The 17,468-nt window shown below is 36.5% G+C and overlaps 1 protein-coding gene across 1 annotated transcript in view; it reads left to right on the forward strand.

The window, feature by feature from the left end:
• The window catches only part of LOC127452731 (threonylcarbamoyladenosine tRNA methylthiotransferase-like), a 560,218-nt gene that overhangs the window by 200,048 nt on the left and 342,702 nt on the right, over window positions 1–17,468 (forward strand). Inside the window, exon 6 of the mRNA XM_051718387.1 lies at window positions 13,208–13,256. Within this exon, the coding sequence (XP_051574347.1) occupies window positions 13,208–13,256 (49 nt within the window). The remainder of the gene's footprint in view (window positions 1–13,207; window positions 13,257–17,468) is intronic.

Consider the following 17,468-nt stretch of genomic DNA (forward strand, 5'->3'; position numbering starts at 1 on the left):
ATCTCTTTCACACACTTCCATTCAGTGTTCCCAGAACAAAAGTATTTTTTAAAGTACTAGGCTATTCATCATGTCAATCAATGTTGTTTCCTTATACTGTTTTCTTCGTACTTTAGTAAATGAAAGGCACAGTAGTATAAAGTTAAGGAATTTAAAGTGGTATATATTGTAGGTTTTTCAAGTATATTTGCATTAGGAAGCCTGGAGTAAAGCTACAATTCAAAGTCACTGAATAAGTTGGCAATGATTGTTTGGTTTAAGCTACACCCTCTTTACCGTTGGAAAAATCACCTTATGCAAATGTACAAGTAATTTTGCATATTCTGCCTGGGCCGTTAAATCTCAGAGGATACAACCAGGATGTATGTGCAGAAAACTAATCAGTGCACTGTATAATCTAGAGCATAGAGCTCCTGAGCTTTTGGCCATTAACTCAACAGTTGTTAGCGCTAAGCCTCTGGCTTACCGGAACAGGCGTGTTTATTGAATTTAATTACATTATTTATGGCGTGTTGTTCGACATAGCATGTGGGATTACTATAACATTCATGCTTATTAAGCAGACAAGTTCAATAATGAATGGACTGAGCCAAATCGGTCATGTTTTAATAACTGCCAGTTTTAATAAAAAAAAAATAAATAAATAAAAAAATGGATAAGCAAATAAACAAACCTACATTATTTATGGTTTAAAGACAGAGGCGAAAAACATGTAAACAGTATGCACATTTGTCTGGACAAATGTGTTCCATCCTGATGAGCTATTTATTGTGGATTTATTATTTGTCAGACACAGACTGTTGGAGACTTTGGGAAGGTATAGCACAATGATGCCAGCCCCACTTTTATTTAAAAAAAAAAAAAAAAAAAAAAAAAATTCTCCCATTTTCTCCCCAATTTGGAATTCCCAATGCGCTCTAAGTCCTCCTTGTGGCGTAGGGACTCGCCTCACTCCGGGTGGCGGAGGACAAATCTAAGTTGCCTCCGTGTCTGAGACGGTCAATCCGCGCATCTTTCACGTGGCTTGTTGAGCGCATCTACACACAACTCACCACGCCCCCCAACCGAGAGCGAGAACCATATCATAGCGACCACGAGGAGGTTACCCCATGTGACTCTACCCTCCCTAGCAACCGGGCCAATTTGTTTGCTTAGGAGACCTGGCTGGAGTCATTCGAACTTGCGACTCCAGGGGTGGTAGTCAGTGTCTTTACTCGCTGAGCTACCCAGGCCCCCGAGCCCCACTTTTAGATTAGGTATCTTTAACTTTTATTTACTTACTGTATGTAACAACTAAACATTTGATACAATGTACTTAATTTCAACATTTTGTTCTGCAAAACTCTTATGAGATTCACATTTTCTGGAACTGAATTTAAGGTTTTGGGTAGGTTAGGGATAGACTACGTGTTAGGGATTAGGGGTGTAACGGTTCAAATTTCTCATGGTTCGGTTTGTATCACGGTTTAAGGGTCACGGTTTCGGTATGGTTCAGTATTTGCTTTGTTCAATAAACAAAACAAAAAATTAATAAAAATATTACTACCAAATCCAAAGAATAATCTATTTGGTAAACACTCCAACAGGTTTGCCCTGAAATAACAATCATTGTTTTACAACAGTAACCATAGTTTAACCATGGCATTTGTAATAAAATCATAGTAACCACAGTATAAACATGGTTACTGTCATGGTTACAATACATAGTAAAATCATGGTTAATATATGGAATCTACAGTATTACTGTTATAAAACCATGGTTAATTGTATCAAAACCATGATTTCTGCTCAGAACACCATGATGACAGCAGTCATGGTTACAACAATATTACTATAGTAAAATCATTGTTAATTTTTGTCCTTAACCAAAAAAAATAAAAAAATACAATTCTCTAATTACTAAATCAACATTTTAACTTAATACCTGCACTAATACGCTACATGCATCAACATAAAGTGCACTTCAAACTCATCTCAACATATATTCAATATTCGGAAGCTGTACATCACAGGAGATTCTGCTTAAAAATGGAAGGGAGTGTGGATCTTTCCCTGGGTGATGTCTGCGTAAAAGATGAATAATGTATCAATGTATTACTATAACAACATCTTAATACCATTAATCAAAGTGCATTATTGAGGCTCGCAATAGATTACAGCCGTGCAAGGAAACAGGAAGAACTTAAGTGCGCATTTTAAATAAACCCTCACGTACATTATTGACATATATTACCAGTATACAGCACTCGTGTTGAGCGACGTCTGCAAACAGTGCCTGTTTTGTAAATGTTTGTGACCATCGCCATTGTAATTGACTGCAAAAAGAAAGTGTTCCCAGAAAGGAGAAACGCAGGGGGCTTCTCTGTCAGCGTTTCGTTTTCTCCACTTGCCATTTTCAACTACACACAACACTTGCAGAACAGTGATGTCATCAAGTTGACCCACGTGAAACACAGGTGGAGCGTATCCATCTACAGATTCATTCAGGTGCATTAGAGGAGGTTGTAACTGTGCCTGTCTGTTTGACACTTTGTTTTCTTGACCAAAACTTGTGCTCCAGTTGCATCATTAAACTTGAGGTGAACCGACAACAATGTCAGTGCTTCCCGAACCGTACGGTTAGTTTTTTTTACCGAAAGAAAAAGGGAACTCTTAGTTCCAGGGGTTCTTGGAAAGATTTTTTGTTTCATTTTAACCTATAAAAATAATAATAATAATAATAATAAAAAATAAATAAAATAAAATAAAATCTTAACAGTATTTTTATAGTATTTCTTCTATAAATGTGCTTCTTGGTCTTTATAAAGAAAGTTTCACATTGATAGTTCTCAGCACCTAGACATTTCAAAACTTGTGAAAGACAAACAAGTTCTGGTGTCACATTAAAAGGAAAGGAAGCCTTATTGATGTGGCTGTGGGGGTTCATAAGAAAACAATATGTTGATAAACACTGGTATAGAGCCTTAGCTCTGCAGAAAGCATGCTTCTCCCTGTCTTCCGCTGTTGAATGGAAACATCAGGTTTCTGTAATACATATGTGAAGCTGTGCTGGTCACACGGCTGGAATGATGAGACTCCGATTGCTGTCCCACAGAGATGCTTTTCCAAACGGCATCGACCATCTGAGGCTTCTGCGGATCTGTTTAAATCTATCGAATATGCTCATGCGGAACAGTTCTGGCAGTTTCAATCAAACTTAACACAGGGCAAAACTGAGAAGACAAAAAACATCCACCTGTTAAGTCTTTGGGAACTATTTTACTTGGAGTCGCGTCCTATTGAATCCTCAGCTAGAAGCCTTTTGCTCATTCAGATTGAGTGAATCTGGCTCAGTCTGAACTGGCTGGGGTTATGAACAAAATATATTTTGAAGCCCACTTCCAAAAAAGCGTCTTTGCTAAGCACAATCATTGTTGCTAAAGGAAAGTCTTTGTCTTGTGTTGTGGCAAAAATGAACGCTGTCTGCATTAAAAATGTAATGTTTAAACTGGGTCAGTCTTTAAAGTGAAAATCCTTATATAAGCTCCATTATGATACTATGACTATAAAATACTAAAAAGTCAAAATAACTGTTACCGTTATTATCAAATGTCAAAGCAGCTCTCTTTCATACAACTTCACACAGTAGCTTTCAAATTCAGTTGCAAAAAAAAAAACAAAACAAAAAAAACATAAACACACACACACACATCCCCATGTTTGGGGGTCCAAAATGGAAATAATTATATAAAATATGAATATATAAATGTAAATCCGAATATATATATTTGTAAGTTTGAATCTAGAATTCTAAATATATAAATTAAAATTCTGAATATGTAATTGTAAGTCTGAATGTAAAAATATAAATCTGAATATATAGTTGTAAATTTGAATATATAAAATTAAATCCAAATATATAAATATAAATCTGAATATATACTTGTCTGGATATATAACTATAAATCTAAATTATATAAATTTAAATCCTGAATGTGTAGATTTAAGTCTGAATATATAAATATAAAACTGAATATATATAGTTGTTATTTTGAATATATACATTTAAATCTGAATATATAAATATGAATCCAAATATATACTTGTAAGGCCTTATATATAAATATAAATATAAATCCTGAATATATAGTTGTAATTCTGAATATATACATTTAAATCTGAATATATAAATATAAATCCTGAACATATATTTGTAATTCTGAATATAATTTTATAAAATCACTTTTTGATCATTGATAGACTAGCTCTAATTTTTCATCAACATGCTTGATACATATTTGTTTTGCACCATAATTGTCATAATCAGTTATATCAAGCTTTCCACATATAACAAGTGTTTTGTTTTGTTTTTTTATTTATTTTATTGTAGTTATTATTAATTGTAGTAATTATTATTATTATTATTATTATTATTATTATTTATTCTGTTTAATCAGTTTCTCACTGGCCAGGGTTTAGAAGCCCAAGGGGTTCTTCATCACAGGCAGTTTAAAATGACAAAATTCTCTAATTATTTTGTAGAATTACAAAATTTCCTTTAATCGCTTTTCATTGCTAAAGTGACAGGTTTTACACAGGTGCCGGAGGATGTGTTGGGGTGCCCCGGTGGAATAGTGGCTGCACATCAGTAGTTTGGTGGACAGTCGAGCTTGTGGAAATGGATGTGCCCTGCTATGGGTCAAGTCTCTCCTGTGTATCACATGCTGCCGCTAATGTCTGAATAAAATCATCATTGGTCAAAAGATTGTAAACAATCTTCTTGGCTCTCTCAGCCATGGTGTTTCGCAATTTCTGTACACTTTAGCCTTAGATTTTTTTTAAGGACCGTAAAGTATAAGGAAAGTTTGGTGTCCATGTTGCAGCCAGCCTTCAGTTTTGTTCAATTTTATTTGTTTTGTTCCACAGAAGGAAGAAAGCCCCATACAAGTCTGAGACTGCTTCTTTTGTGTGTTTGTTTTTGTCTGTGGTCATGTGTAGTTTGCCTAGGGCACTAGGTGAATCAGGACTGCTGGTGCTTCTTTAAAATAAAATATGTGTGTGAGTCCCCTGCCCTCCGCCCCCAACACCCTTTTTAAAAAAAAAAAAAAAAAAAAAAAAAAAAAAAAAAAAAAACCTTTATGTACCTTTGACTATGATTGTTAATTTAAGTTGAAATGTCAGAGGGAGTGCTATAGTTTTTGGCTTGTTGGGGCTCCATACAGAGGCCTTCAGACCCAGCAGGCATCCTCTGCTTGCTGTTTCCACTGAAGTTAAAAGGATATCCAGAGAGGAGTAAGTAGATTCTTTCTGAAAGTCTCTATTGATCGGCAGAGTGCCATGATGGAGGAATGATAGAGAGAGCTCAGCCCGTTCATCTACTGACCCAGCGGGTCGGCTACAGGAGAACTGGACAGACCAAATGGCAAAAGGTGCCATGCTGACACCTCACCTGCTGGCACAACCAGGCCCAGTAACAGTTCACTGTCATGGGCAAAGACACATGGACCCCCACTCTGCTTTTGAGGTCTAGTAGAGCTGGGCATTGTGACCAGTACATAGAGTGCAAGGGGGGAAATCTGACAAAATTATAGTGTACTCTGCATAGAGTACTGTGATGCAGCCATGTGTTGCCAATGTAGACCACTTAATGGACTTAAGGCTGAACGATTAGGGAAAAAAAAATAAAAATCGGATTGTGATTTGAGCTGCAATATGATTTGTTTTTTAAAAGTGCACTTTACCCATGCTCTACTGCCAACCGGAAATACTGTTCTGGAAAGGATATTCACATTTGAGTTGTCTTAAAAATAACCAAAGTAAATTAATAAATAAAACACTGAAACACACACATTGGGAGAGAGAGAGAGAGAGAAAAAAAAAACTTAACCATATTGCTCTGTCGGCTGTGTACATTTTGTCAAAGAGTCGACTCACTTTTCATCATTTTTTTTAAAACTCAGTCAACTTAAATATTATATTATTGTAGTAATAATAATACAATATAATGTAATATAATGTTAGGAAATTGTTATATAAATGTTATTATTGATTAATAAGAATGGTGATAATGGGGGCCTGGGTAGCTCAGCGAGTATTGACGCTGACTAACACACCTGGAGTCGCGAGTTCGAATCTGAGTCACTACGCCACCACGAGGACTTAGAGTGCATTGGGAATTGGGCATTCCAGACTGGGGAGAAAATTGATAAATAAAAAAAAAAACATTATTATTATTATTATTATTCTTATTATTGTCATTCTTGTTGTTATTATTATCATTATCATCAGTTTTATCCAGTAGTTTTTTTTTATAATTAAATAATTTCTTAATTGTCTTTACGCATTGCTATGCAGTTCAGTTAAACCCCTTAAGCCTTTTTTTTTTTTTTTTTTTTTTTTTTTTTTTTGCAGGAAGCTTTTATTTTGATGGAAAACTGAAGGAACGTGATATTTTTTTAATGCTGTGAAATGCTCTCTTCTCCCTTTCTGTCCACAATCACCACCTATCATGGGGTTATTTTAGATTTGTATAAGGAAATTATAGTGGCCGGCCATATGAGAAAATACAGCGTGCTTTAAAAATAATGCGCTTAGCGCATGTTAGCACCTCGAATCGACCTCCAAGCCCATTTGTCACTCAGGGCACCATACGTTATTTGTGTTTATCAATCAGTTGTTCAGCCTTAAATGAACCCTTTTCACGTTTAGGATTTGGAAAGTGAGGGAAACTAAAGTGAGGTAAACTTAATTAGTGGCGAACAGGAGACTACAGTCAATATTATTTGCATGTTCCCATTTGCTTTAACATTAAAAAAAAAAAAATCTTCATTTCTACGACATTTCAAGTGGGAAACAATTAGGTGGAAACACCATCACAGTCTGTGAAAAGGGTCCATTGAATATAATGGGGAATATTTAGTTTTGATCTGCCAATCGTGTCAGGTGTAGACCTGGACAACTTGTCTTTTGTTTAGGGATGCCAAGCAACATCAACCTTGTGACATCTTCTCTGTGCGACAACTAGCCCTGCTCTCCCCTAAACACTTACCGTTACATACATTTTCTAAAAATGACTGATTATTACTAATAAGATTTTGGTAATCCTGCCACCCCATAGACAAAGGATAGTTCCACTGTACTCACTGTCACAATCTTTTGCTTTAAAATGCACTGGGACTACTTCTACTATCCACAAATCTCCATTGACAAAATATAGAACAGGGCTTTACTTTGTATATAGGGATAGAAGATGCACTGAGATTTGTCTGGAAGTCTCAAAGCTTTTGATAAAGTTGCCTCAGCACATCTTTGTTTCTAGACAACAGACTTCTATGTTGAAAGCAATTCGTCCCTGGTTGCTTTCAAGTACAGTGTTGTGAAAAACAGTATTTGCCCCCATCCTGATTTCTTCTATTTTTGTGTATTTTCATACTAATATATATATATATATATATATATATATATATATATATATATATATATATATATATATATATATATATATAATTTTTTTTTTTATTGAAGCAAAAAAGTTATCCAACACCTATATCGCCCATTTGAAAAAAAATAACTTCCCCATCTTTAGCAGCAACAGTTGCAACCAAACACTTCTGATAACTGGAGATCAGTCTTTCACAACGCTGTGGTGGAATTTTGGCCCACTCTTCTTTGCAGAAATGCTTTACAGCATCTCAATCGGGTTCAAGTCAGGACTTTGACTAGGCCTCTCCAAAACTTAATTTTTTCTTAATTTGAGCTATGCTTTGGATCATTGTCTTGCTGCATAATCCAGTTGCTCTTCAACTCATGGACGTATCACTGGATGTTCTCGTTAAGGAGTTTCCCTTAGTTATTGCAAGTTGCCCTGGCCCTGAAGCAGCAAAGCATCCCCATACCATCACACTACCACCACCACGCTTGACCGTAGGTATGATGTTCTTTATGTGGAATTCTGTGTTTGATTTACACCAGATGTAATGGTATCCCTGTCTTCCAAACAGTTCCACTTTTGACTCATCAGTCCACAGAACATTTTAATTTGGAGGATCATCAAGGTGTGTTTTGGCAAAATTCAGACAAGCCTTAATTTTCTTCTGGGTTAGCAGTGGTTTTTGCCTCGCCACTCTTTCATGAATGGCATTTTTGGCCAGTGTCTTTATGATAGTGGAGTCATGAACAGTGACCTGTATGTGAGAGAGGACTGCAGTTCCTTGGATGTTCTCCTTGACTTTTTGTTGACTCCCTGGATGAGTCGTTGCTGTGCTCTTGGAGGAATTTTGGAATGTAGGCCACTTCTGGTAAGGTTCACTACTGTGCCAAATTTTCTCCATTTGGAGATAACTGCTCTCACTGTGGTTCTTTGGAATCCCAGAGCCTTTGAAATAGCTTTGTAACCTTTCCAAGACTGATGTATTTCAATCACCTTTTTCCTCATTTCAGAAATTTCTTTCAACATTGGCATAGTGTGCTACTGGGTGAGACCTTTTTGCCAAATTCATTCTGCTGAAAAAGTTCTATTTAGGTGTTGATTTGATTGAACAGGGCTGGCAGTAATCAGGCCTGGGTGTGTCTAGTCCAACTGAATGCCATTATGAATGCAGTTTCATATATTTGGGGATTTGCTGTTTCCACTGAAGTTAAAAGGATATCCAGAGGGGGGCAAATACTTTTTCAGACAGGCACAGTTGGTATTGGAAAAGTTTTTGTTTCAATAAATAACATTATCATTTAAAAACTGCATTTTGTGTTTACTCAGATCTCCTTTGTTTTATGTTAGATTTAGGATGGGGGCAAATACTTTTCCACAGCAATGTAGTTTGCTTAAAAACAATAGCTGTAGGTAAACACAAATATAATTTTGAAGTACTTCTGACCGGTGTTGGATTTAAAGCGTGAGACTGCAGCCAAGGGAGTTGTCTGCCCAGGAGCATGTCAGTAATTCTAAGCAGCCCGACCTCCTGCCGTTCTCCAAACATCTCTCCCAGCACTTGAAAGAATCCACTCAGTAAAATTACCTTTCTTCTTTTGCTTTGACGTGGTCCTTGAGACCTGCTCCATTCAGAGCAAGTCGTGCTCGCTGTTTCTTGAAGTCCTCACAGCGGTGCTCTGGCCTAAAGTGTGCTTGCCCAGCAGAACTCGAACAGACCCGCTCAGCAGCCCACTGCTCAGAGTGGGGCTGAGATTGTGCTCCCATTAGGGCAAAATTGATTTCTGTTTCAATGTTTTTCATGCATATAACTGCTGCCAGAGGAGGCCCAGGCTCTGCGGTTCATCTCTCGGCCTGCAGTACAGTTGAATTAATGGCCTCAACAGCTAGAGCAAGGCACTGAGCAGGCCTCTGGCCTGCCATTTAACCATAGGGTGCAGTGCACAATGGATACAAGTTCCCTATAATAGATCAGCTTCTACAATCTCTTGGTCTCCATGCAGAAATTACCTCAGCTGAGAGAGAGAGTAGAAAAGCTGTGAAATATTAACAACCCATAGCTCGCTCTCCCTTTTTTTTTCTGCCCCTGCATTTTCTTTTTCTTCGCTCCATTTGACATTCTATCTTTCTTTCTTTTTACATCCCCTATGCCCTCTCTTTGATGGATTAGAATGGTGTGAAATAAAGTGTGTTCTTTAGGATTGTAAATGCACTTCATGGCTTTGGACCAGAGCATCACTGTAGATAATACTTGGTTTTGTCATTCTATCTTTAGACGTTTGTGTGATGGTTTGTCTATTTTGCAAGACATTTCCCATTTCCAAGATATTTAGCATGATTTGAATAATCATCTGCTGTAGAACAACTTGCAGACCTGTGATATACCATCTGATCGGTAGGCCCGCACAAAATCTGCTGACAGTTTTTACATTTTTTGCAATTGTTGTCGGGCATAATTTTGTGGAATGAATGTCGACATGGTACAATGTGTTAAAGGGATAGTTCACCCAAAAATTTAAATTTTGTCATTTACTCACCTTCATTTCATCCCAGATGTGTATGACTTTCTTTCTTCTGCAGAACACAAATGATGATTTTTAAAAGAATATTTCAGCTCTGCAGGTCCATACAATGCAAGTGAATGGGTGCCAGAAATTTTGACGCTCCAAAAAGCACATAAAGGCATCATAAAAGTAACATATGACTCCAGTTGTATGATATGATGTGTGTAGGTGAGAAACAGTTCAATATTTAAATCCTTTTTTGCTTGAAATTCCTCTCCCTGTCCAGTAGGGGGCGATATGCATAAATAATGTGAATCGCACAAAACACAAGAAGAATGTGAAAGTGATCTGTTTCTCAACCACACATATCATATCACTTCTGAAGATATTGATTTAACCACTGCAGTCATATGGATTACTTTAGTGCTGACTTATGTGGATTTTGGAGCTTCAAAATTTTGGCACCCGTTCACTTGCAATGTATGGACCAAAACAGATGAGAAATTCTTCTACAAATCTTCATTTGAGTTCAGCAGATGAAAGTCATACACATCTGGAATGACATAAGGATGAGCTTCTGAAGGAGGACGGAAGGAAAGGGTGTGTTTGTTTGGCTGTTGAGTTCAAATATCAACAGTCTCAGGAATCGCTTACTCCACCTTTAATTGCACTAAATGAACATACTAAATCAACAGCCATTTATTTATATATTCATTTATTTTTTAAGTGCACCTGCCAAAAGTTGTTCTAGGTTTATCAGTCTGGTGTAGCCCTATTCGGATGGCAATTGTTTCTCAGGGTGATGTCTGTTAAAGTAAATTGGATAAAACTCATGTGTTCAAATGACAATTAAATCAAGGGTGACGAGCGAGACTATTTGTCGGCCACACGATTCCAGTTGTGCATTAGAAAAATTCCTCAATCCACAAACTGTGTCCTCTGTATTTGTGTTCAGATATGTTTGGAACTACGCTAAAGTGAAAATAAAATGTTCAAAACATATATGAGGGAACAGCACTGCAAAGCACTGCAGACATTTACAGTGTACATTTTCACATACAGCACAAGCCAAAATTCTTGCGAAGAGCAATTAAACTAATCAAGAAACTGTAGGGACAACACAAGCCAAATAAACCTGTCAATCTGGGTACGCATGCTTCGTTTCTCACCCGCATCATTTCAGTTGCGCTCTCTCTCTCTCTTAAGCGCACACAGGGAGAGAGAGAAGCATATAACCGACCGTAAAGATGGTAAAACAATATTTTTCTGATGTTTTATCTATCAAAATGACGGACATCGTTTGGAATTATATGTCAGTTTAAAAAGTGGCGGTGGAAATTCAACCTTTTAAATAAGGTAGACGGCCACTTTTCTGGGACTAGTCGACCCGTATAAACGTGTAGTCATGCAGGCCCTACGTACAAATGTATATAGTTCACGTTTCTTCATTAAAATGTAATATTAAAATTTTATTACATGTTGCTGCCAAGATAATGGCCCATTTCAAAAATGTATATGATCTGGCTCTCGTTTTCTTTTTTTCTTTTTTCCCTTCTACTTGAGAGTTCCCATTCACTGTGGTGGAGCGGCGACGTAATTTTCAAAAAAATTCGGTTACACAATCCTCCATTGTTCACAACTGTACATTATTGCCAGAGCTGTTATTGCACGCAGTGCAACCGTATGGCACTTAGCAGTGGTCAAAAAAGGAATTCCAAAATGATCCCAAATGATCATGGTGTTTGTCAAAAAACAGTAGGTAATTTGGCCGGAACTTTCTCGCGGGAGGTAGGTGAAAAGACCACCGACATTCGGATTCGTACAGCAATAAAATCATCGACTACCCCATGTAAATGCTGGAAATACCTCATTTCCCCATGTAAAATAAATGCCATCTGATTAGGGCTTATGACAGTCTCATCAGTGGTGTGTGACAGCCAGGCCTGTCAAACATTCGTCACATTTTCCCACTTACAGACAATTACTTGTGTAATGACTTTTCCCTTTATGAGAGAGCATCTTAATTACCTCATAATCTTTATTAAGAGGATAGTGAATATGAAGCAGTGACTAATCTCCCACTATTTACAAATATGAGGTACTCTGATATTAAAGATTTAGAGGTTCATCATGTTGATGAACTTGATTTAGATCAGCTGTAAGTCTGAGTTAACATGTGGATTGAACACTGACAGCACTGACATCAATGTGTTTAGATTGACATACTCAGCCAGAGACACCAGACGAATTACCTTTTGTTTTCATGGGGGTTTTGATGTGATTGATGCATTTGAGAAGGTGTGCTTGACTACAGTAAAGCTGAAATAACATTATATGTATTGTATTATAATAATATATTGTATCTCCACACCATTTTTTTTTCTCCCTAAAATGTGTGACAATACGTACAATAGTGAAGGTTCTCATTTTGTCGAGGTCATCGCATTGTCATATTTTGCTTTTAAAATTGCAATTTCCAGGCCTGGCGAAGTCATGGAAATGAACAAAGATGTCATGGATAAGTAATGGAAAGTAGTGAATAGAGTAAATATACAGTAGATTATATTTAGTTATGTGCAGCTGTAAAATATGTCATCAGTCATGCAATCTCTGTAAAGGAAAAAAAAAAGATATATATATATATATATATATATATATATATATATATATATATATATATATATATATGTTATTCAGTAATCATAAACAACTGGAAGTCATTGAAATTCATTGTTTAAAAGATGTGGTAACCCTTAACACACTGAACTTGAATAGATTCCACTTTTCTGAATGATTACCTGATTCATTTACCTTGGTATTTTTCATGGTACTCCAATGTACGTCAAAGAATATCATAGTACAAAAAAAAAAAAATAAAACATGTTACTGCTATAGTGTATGTCCAAAAATGTTATCATGGAAACATTGGCACTGCAGATCTTTTAAAGAAGGTTTACACAAAATTAGTTAGAAATCACAGTTAGATGAGCATGTTGATGGAAACTCTGACTTAAGAAACCTGCAACATCCTTATTACATCTGCTCACGAATATATCATGTGGAACAAACATCTATCTAAACCTAGTTTAACTAACATTATTAGTCTGTAGAATGGGTGAGACATGTTCGTAACAGAGTTGAATTGCTTCTGATCAAATTGTCTGTTTGAAATCCCTGAAGGGTTAATATGTGCTGATCACATTGGTAAAATCATCATGGCCGCATTTATGAGGGGCAAAGTGATGTCCTCATCTTCCATGATTGCTGTTCTCAATTCTCTCACCTTCTCTCTGTGTAGGTCCAGCAGATTGACAGAGTGGTGGAGGTTGTGGATGAGGCTGTTAAAGGTGAGTCAATCACTGTTTCTGTCCCATCTTTCTCACTCTATACTTGCATCTGTCTCACTTGGGCACAGTTTTTGTGACGGTTTGAGACAGTTTTCACCTGACACATGTTCACTTTTCATGTCAGTTGGTATTGGAAACCACACAGATGAACTGTGAAATATATTGTCCATTCTCTCTGAAGAACTTGCAGTATGTCTTCTATTTGACCTTTATAGTTCTCTTCATAATTTTTCAGATGCTAAAATCTGCTTGGATGAGCCAAGTATTCATTGTAAAATAGCCAAAATACACACATCCGTGAGTAATTTTTACTTGTCCTTATAAAAAGCAAAAATATAATTTGCAGTAATAAACTTCGTGGAAGTCTATGAGGCAAGGCATTGCACTGTAAACATAATATATATATATATATATATATATATATATATATATATATATATATATATATATATATATATATATATATATATATTTATATTACATATACATATACACACAGGCGTCCAAAAGTTTGGAATAATGTACAGATTTTGCTGTTTCGGAAGGAAATTGGTACTTTAATTCACCAAAGTGGCATTCAACTGATCATAATGTATAGTCAGGACATTACTGATGTAAAAAACAGCACCATCACTAATTGAAAAAAAGTCATTTTTGATCAAATCTAGACAGTCCCCATTTCCAGCAGCCATCACTCCAACACCTTATCCTTGAGTAATCATGCTAAATTGCTAATTTACAATGCTTAAAACTGCCAAAAAAAAAAAAAAAAAAACGATTTCATACAAAGGTGTACACTACAGTCTTCAAAGACAAAGAACAACTGGCTCTAACAAGGACAGAAAGAGATGTGGAAGGACCAGATGTACAACTAAACAAGAGGATAAGTACATCAGAGTCTCTAGTTTGAGAAACAGACACCTCACATGTCCTCAGCTGACAGCTTCATTGAATTCTACCTGCTCAACACCAGTTTCATGTACAACAGTAAAGAGAAGACTCAGGGGTGCAGGCCTTATGGGAAGAATTGCAAAGAAAAAGCCACTTTTGAAACAGAAACACAGACATTGGACAACAGATAATTAGAAAAGAGTGTTATGGATCTTAACCCCATTGAACTTTTGTGGGATCAGCTAGACTGTAAGGTGTGTGAGAAGTGCCGACAAGACAGCCACATCTATGGCGAGTGCTACAGGAAGCGTGGGGTGAAATGTCAACTGAGTATCTGGACAAATTGACAGCTAGAATGCCAAGAATCTGCAAAGCTGTCATTTGACACCACCTGCTTGCTAACATATGTAATGTCAAAAAATAAAAAATAAATACATGTACAAAGAGACACATACAGAAGCTCTTAACACATATGTACTGCTCTTACACTTTAGTTTAGAACGGCACAAACACAAATGGAGTGATATAGTGAAGCGTCCGATTGCTGATGGTGTGAGACTATCAGTGTTCATGGAACATGCAGCAATGATCCTTGGCATTCTAGCTGTCAGTTTGTCCAGATACTCAGGAGACATTTCACCTCATGCTTCCTGTAGCACTTGCCATAGATATGGCTGTCTTGTCGGGCACTTCACACACCTTACAGTCTAGCTGATCCCACAAAAACTCAATGGGGTTAAGATCCATAACACTCTTCTCCAGTTATCTGTTGTCCAATGTCTGTTTCTTTGCCAATTCTAACCTTTTTGTTTTTGTTTCAAAAGTGACTTTTTCTTTGCAATTTTTTGTTGTCCTTTGTCTTTGAAGACTAGTTTTTTGGCCATTTCAAGCATTGTGTAGCCTTAATTCCTCAAAATAGTGATTGAATGAGTTTCTAGAGAAAGCTGTTTCTTTTTTTTTTTTTTTTTTTTTTTTGCCATTTTTGACCTAATATTGACCTTAAGACATGCCAGTCTTTTGCATAATGTGGCAACTCAAAAACAAACACAAAGACAACGTTAAGCTTCATTTAACAAAACAAATAGCTTTCACCAGTGTTTGATATAATGGCAAGTGATTTTCTAGAACCAAATTAGCAATTTAACATGATTACTCAAGGATAAGGTGTTGGAGTGATGGCTGCTGGAAATGGGGCCTGTCTAGATTTGATCAAAAATGACTTTTTTTAAATAGTGACGGTGCTGTTTTTTACATAAGTAATGTCCTGACTATACATTGTGATCAGTTGAATGCCACTTTGGTGAATTAAAGAACCAATTTCCATCTGAAACTGCAAAATCTGTATATTATTCCAAACTTTTGGCTGTGTGTGTGTGTGTGTGTGTGTGTGTGTGTGTGTGTGTGTGTGTGTGTGTGTGTGTATACACACACACACACACACACACAACAGTTAGTTCCTTGAATCTGACTGGACGAGAGACGTTCCATGAACACTGATAGTCTCACACCATCAGCAATCGGACACTTCACTATATCACTCCATTTGTGTTTGTGCCGTTCTAAACTAAAGTGTAAGAGCAGTGCATATGTGTTAAGAGCTTCTGTATGTGTCTCTTTGTACATGTATTTATTTTTTATTTTTTGACATTACATATGTTAGCAAGCAGGTGGTGGCAAAAGACCATCTTTGTGTGTAATATGAACCAGTTAGGTGATGTGAAGTTAATCCGCGTCAGCCAGTGTTTACACACAACAGCGCTCATGATCGCTTGTATTACTACTACACTACTAAAGCTAGGAAATAGCTTTAAACAAACAACATCAGCATTATGGCTCATCACAGCTGAGAGACACAACAGACTGATTAATTACACAACTCAAGGCGCTTACCTCTTACCGGACTTTCCACATTGGAGAGTACGTGTTGTTTAAAATGGCAGAGGAAATTGTGGTTTCTGTAGTGACAGACTTTTGTGCACTGGCTTTCCACTGAGAAAGCTGATCTTCAGAAAGCTGACAGCATCTCTGCTTGGGAGTGGCAACAGGTGATCGCACACTCCATCTCTCTCTCTCTCTCTCACTCTCTCACACACACACACATCCATCCTTGTTTATCCAATAACTTGTTAGAAACAGCACAAGCCGTGATGCTATTTCTGAAGTGATATTTATGAATTACTAACAAAGGCTTGGACACATCATTTGGTTTGAACCAGCAACGGCAGATTCTGATCCGTCACGTAAGAAAGTAGTTCCATGCACAAATGAGTTTATATGACCGTACTCAGTTTTTCCTAATTTTTTAAAATGTACTTGTTCATTGAACTGTTGTATATCAGCAATATCACACTGGCAATCGTGCTATATGTCCCTAAATCAGCACTGCTGTGATTACCTGCGGCCGAAGCAGTGCTGATGTAGGGCCATATCGCACTCTTGCTCGTGTGATATTGCTTAAATATATATTTTAATATCAGAGTTTCCTCTAAGAAATATAGGTGCTGGACAAAGTGTCCGGGATTGCTAAATTTTGCCGGACAAATTGGAAAAATAATATCGGTGTTTATTTTGCGCTGTAACAATAATTTATTTAATAATTATTTAACGCTGTACTATGCATAATTATGTAATATAATAATGACAAAAAGTAAACTGTAAATGTTTGTTCTGTATAGCTGCTTTTCTAAAAAAAATAAATAATAAAAAAAATAAATCAATAAAAAACATTCAACAAGGAGCAAATGTGGGCAAAGCAAAAACACTAAACTAAATTTGCCACATATATTTTTTTTAGTTACAAAAAATGTTAAAATGACAAATTGTTAGGTCATGTCTAGGGCTAGGCGATATGAATAATTCTCATCTGAGACACGCATCTGTATTTGCCGTATGTGATTGTCTCGTGTTCTTTCTCAGGAGCACTCAAGTGTATTTACAGGAGAGCGGGATAACTCACGCTATAATAATTTTTGACCCAGGGAAAACACTGAAGAGAAAAATAAAATCTCCACAGAACAGGACGACTCCCAAACAAGTCGAGAAAATTAAGAGGAGCTTGTTATTAAAACAGATGGAACATCTGGTGTGGGTTCAATCTGTTTATCTCTTCAAAATGATTCACACAATACAATATTATGAAAGCCAAAAGATGCGCTCCACATTATTTCAGTCATGTATGTATTTGCAAGAAGTTTTTATAATTATTTGATATGTATTTTCTGCAAGAAGTGTTTTTTTTTTTTGTGTTTTTTTTTTTTTTTTGTCTTATGCAGCCTATTATTTTCTTTGTTGCATTGTTTTGGGAAATCTTTAATTTCTTCA

Source organism: Myxocyprinus asiaticus, chromosome 15 (genome assembly GCF_019703515.2).
Source record: "Myxocyprinus asiaticus isolate MX2 ecotype Aquarium Trade chromosome 15, UBuf_Myxa_2, whole genome shotgun sequence".
NCBI lineage: Eukaryota > Metazoa > Chordata > Actinopteri > Cypriniformes > Catostomidae > Myxocyprinus > Myxocyprinus asiaticus.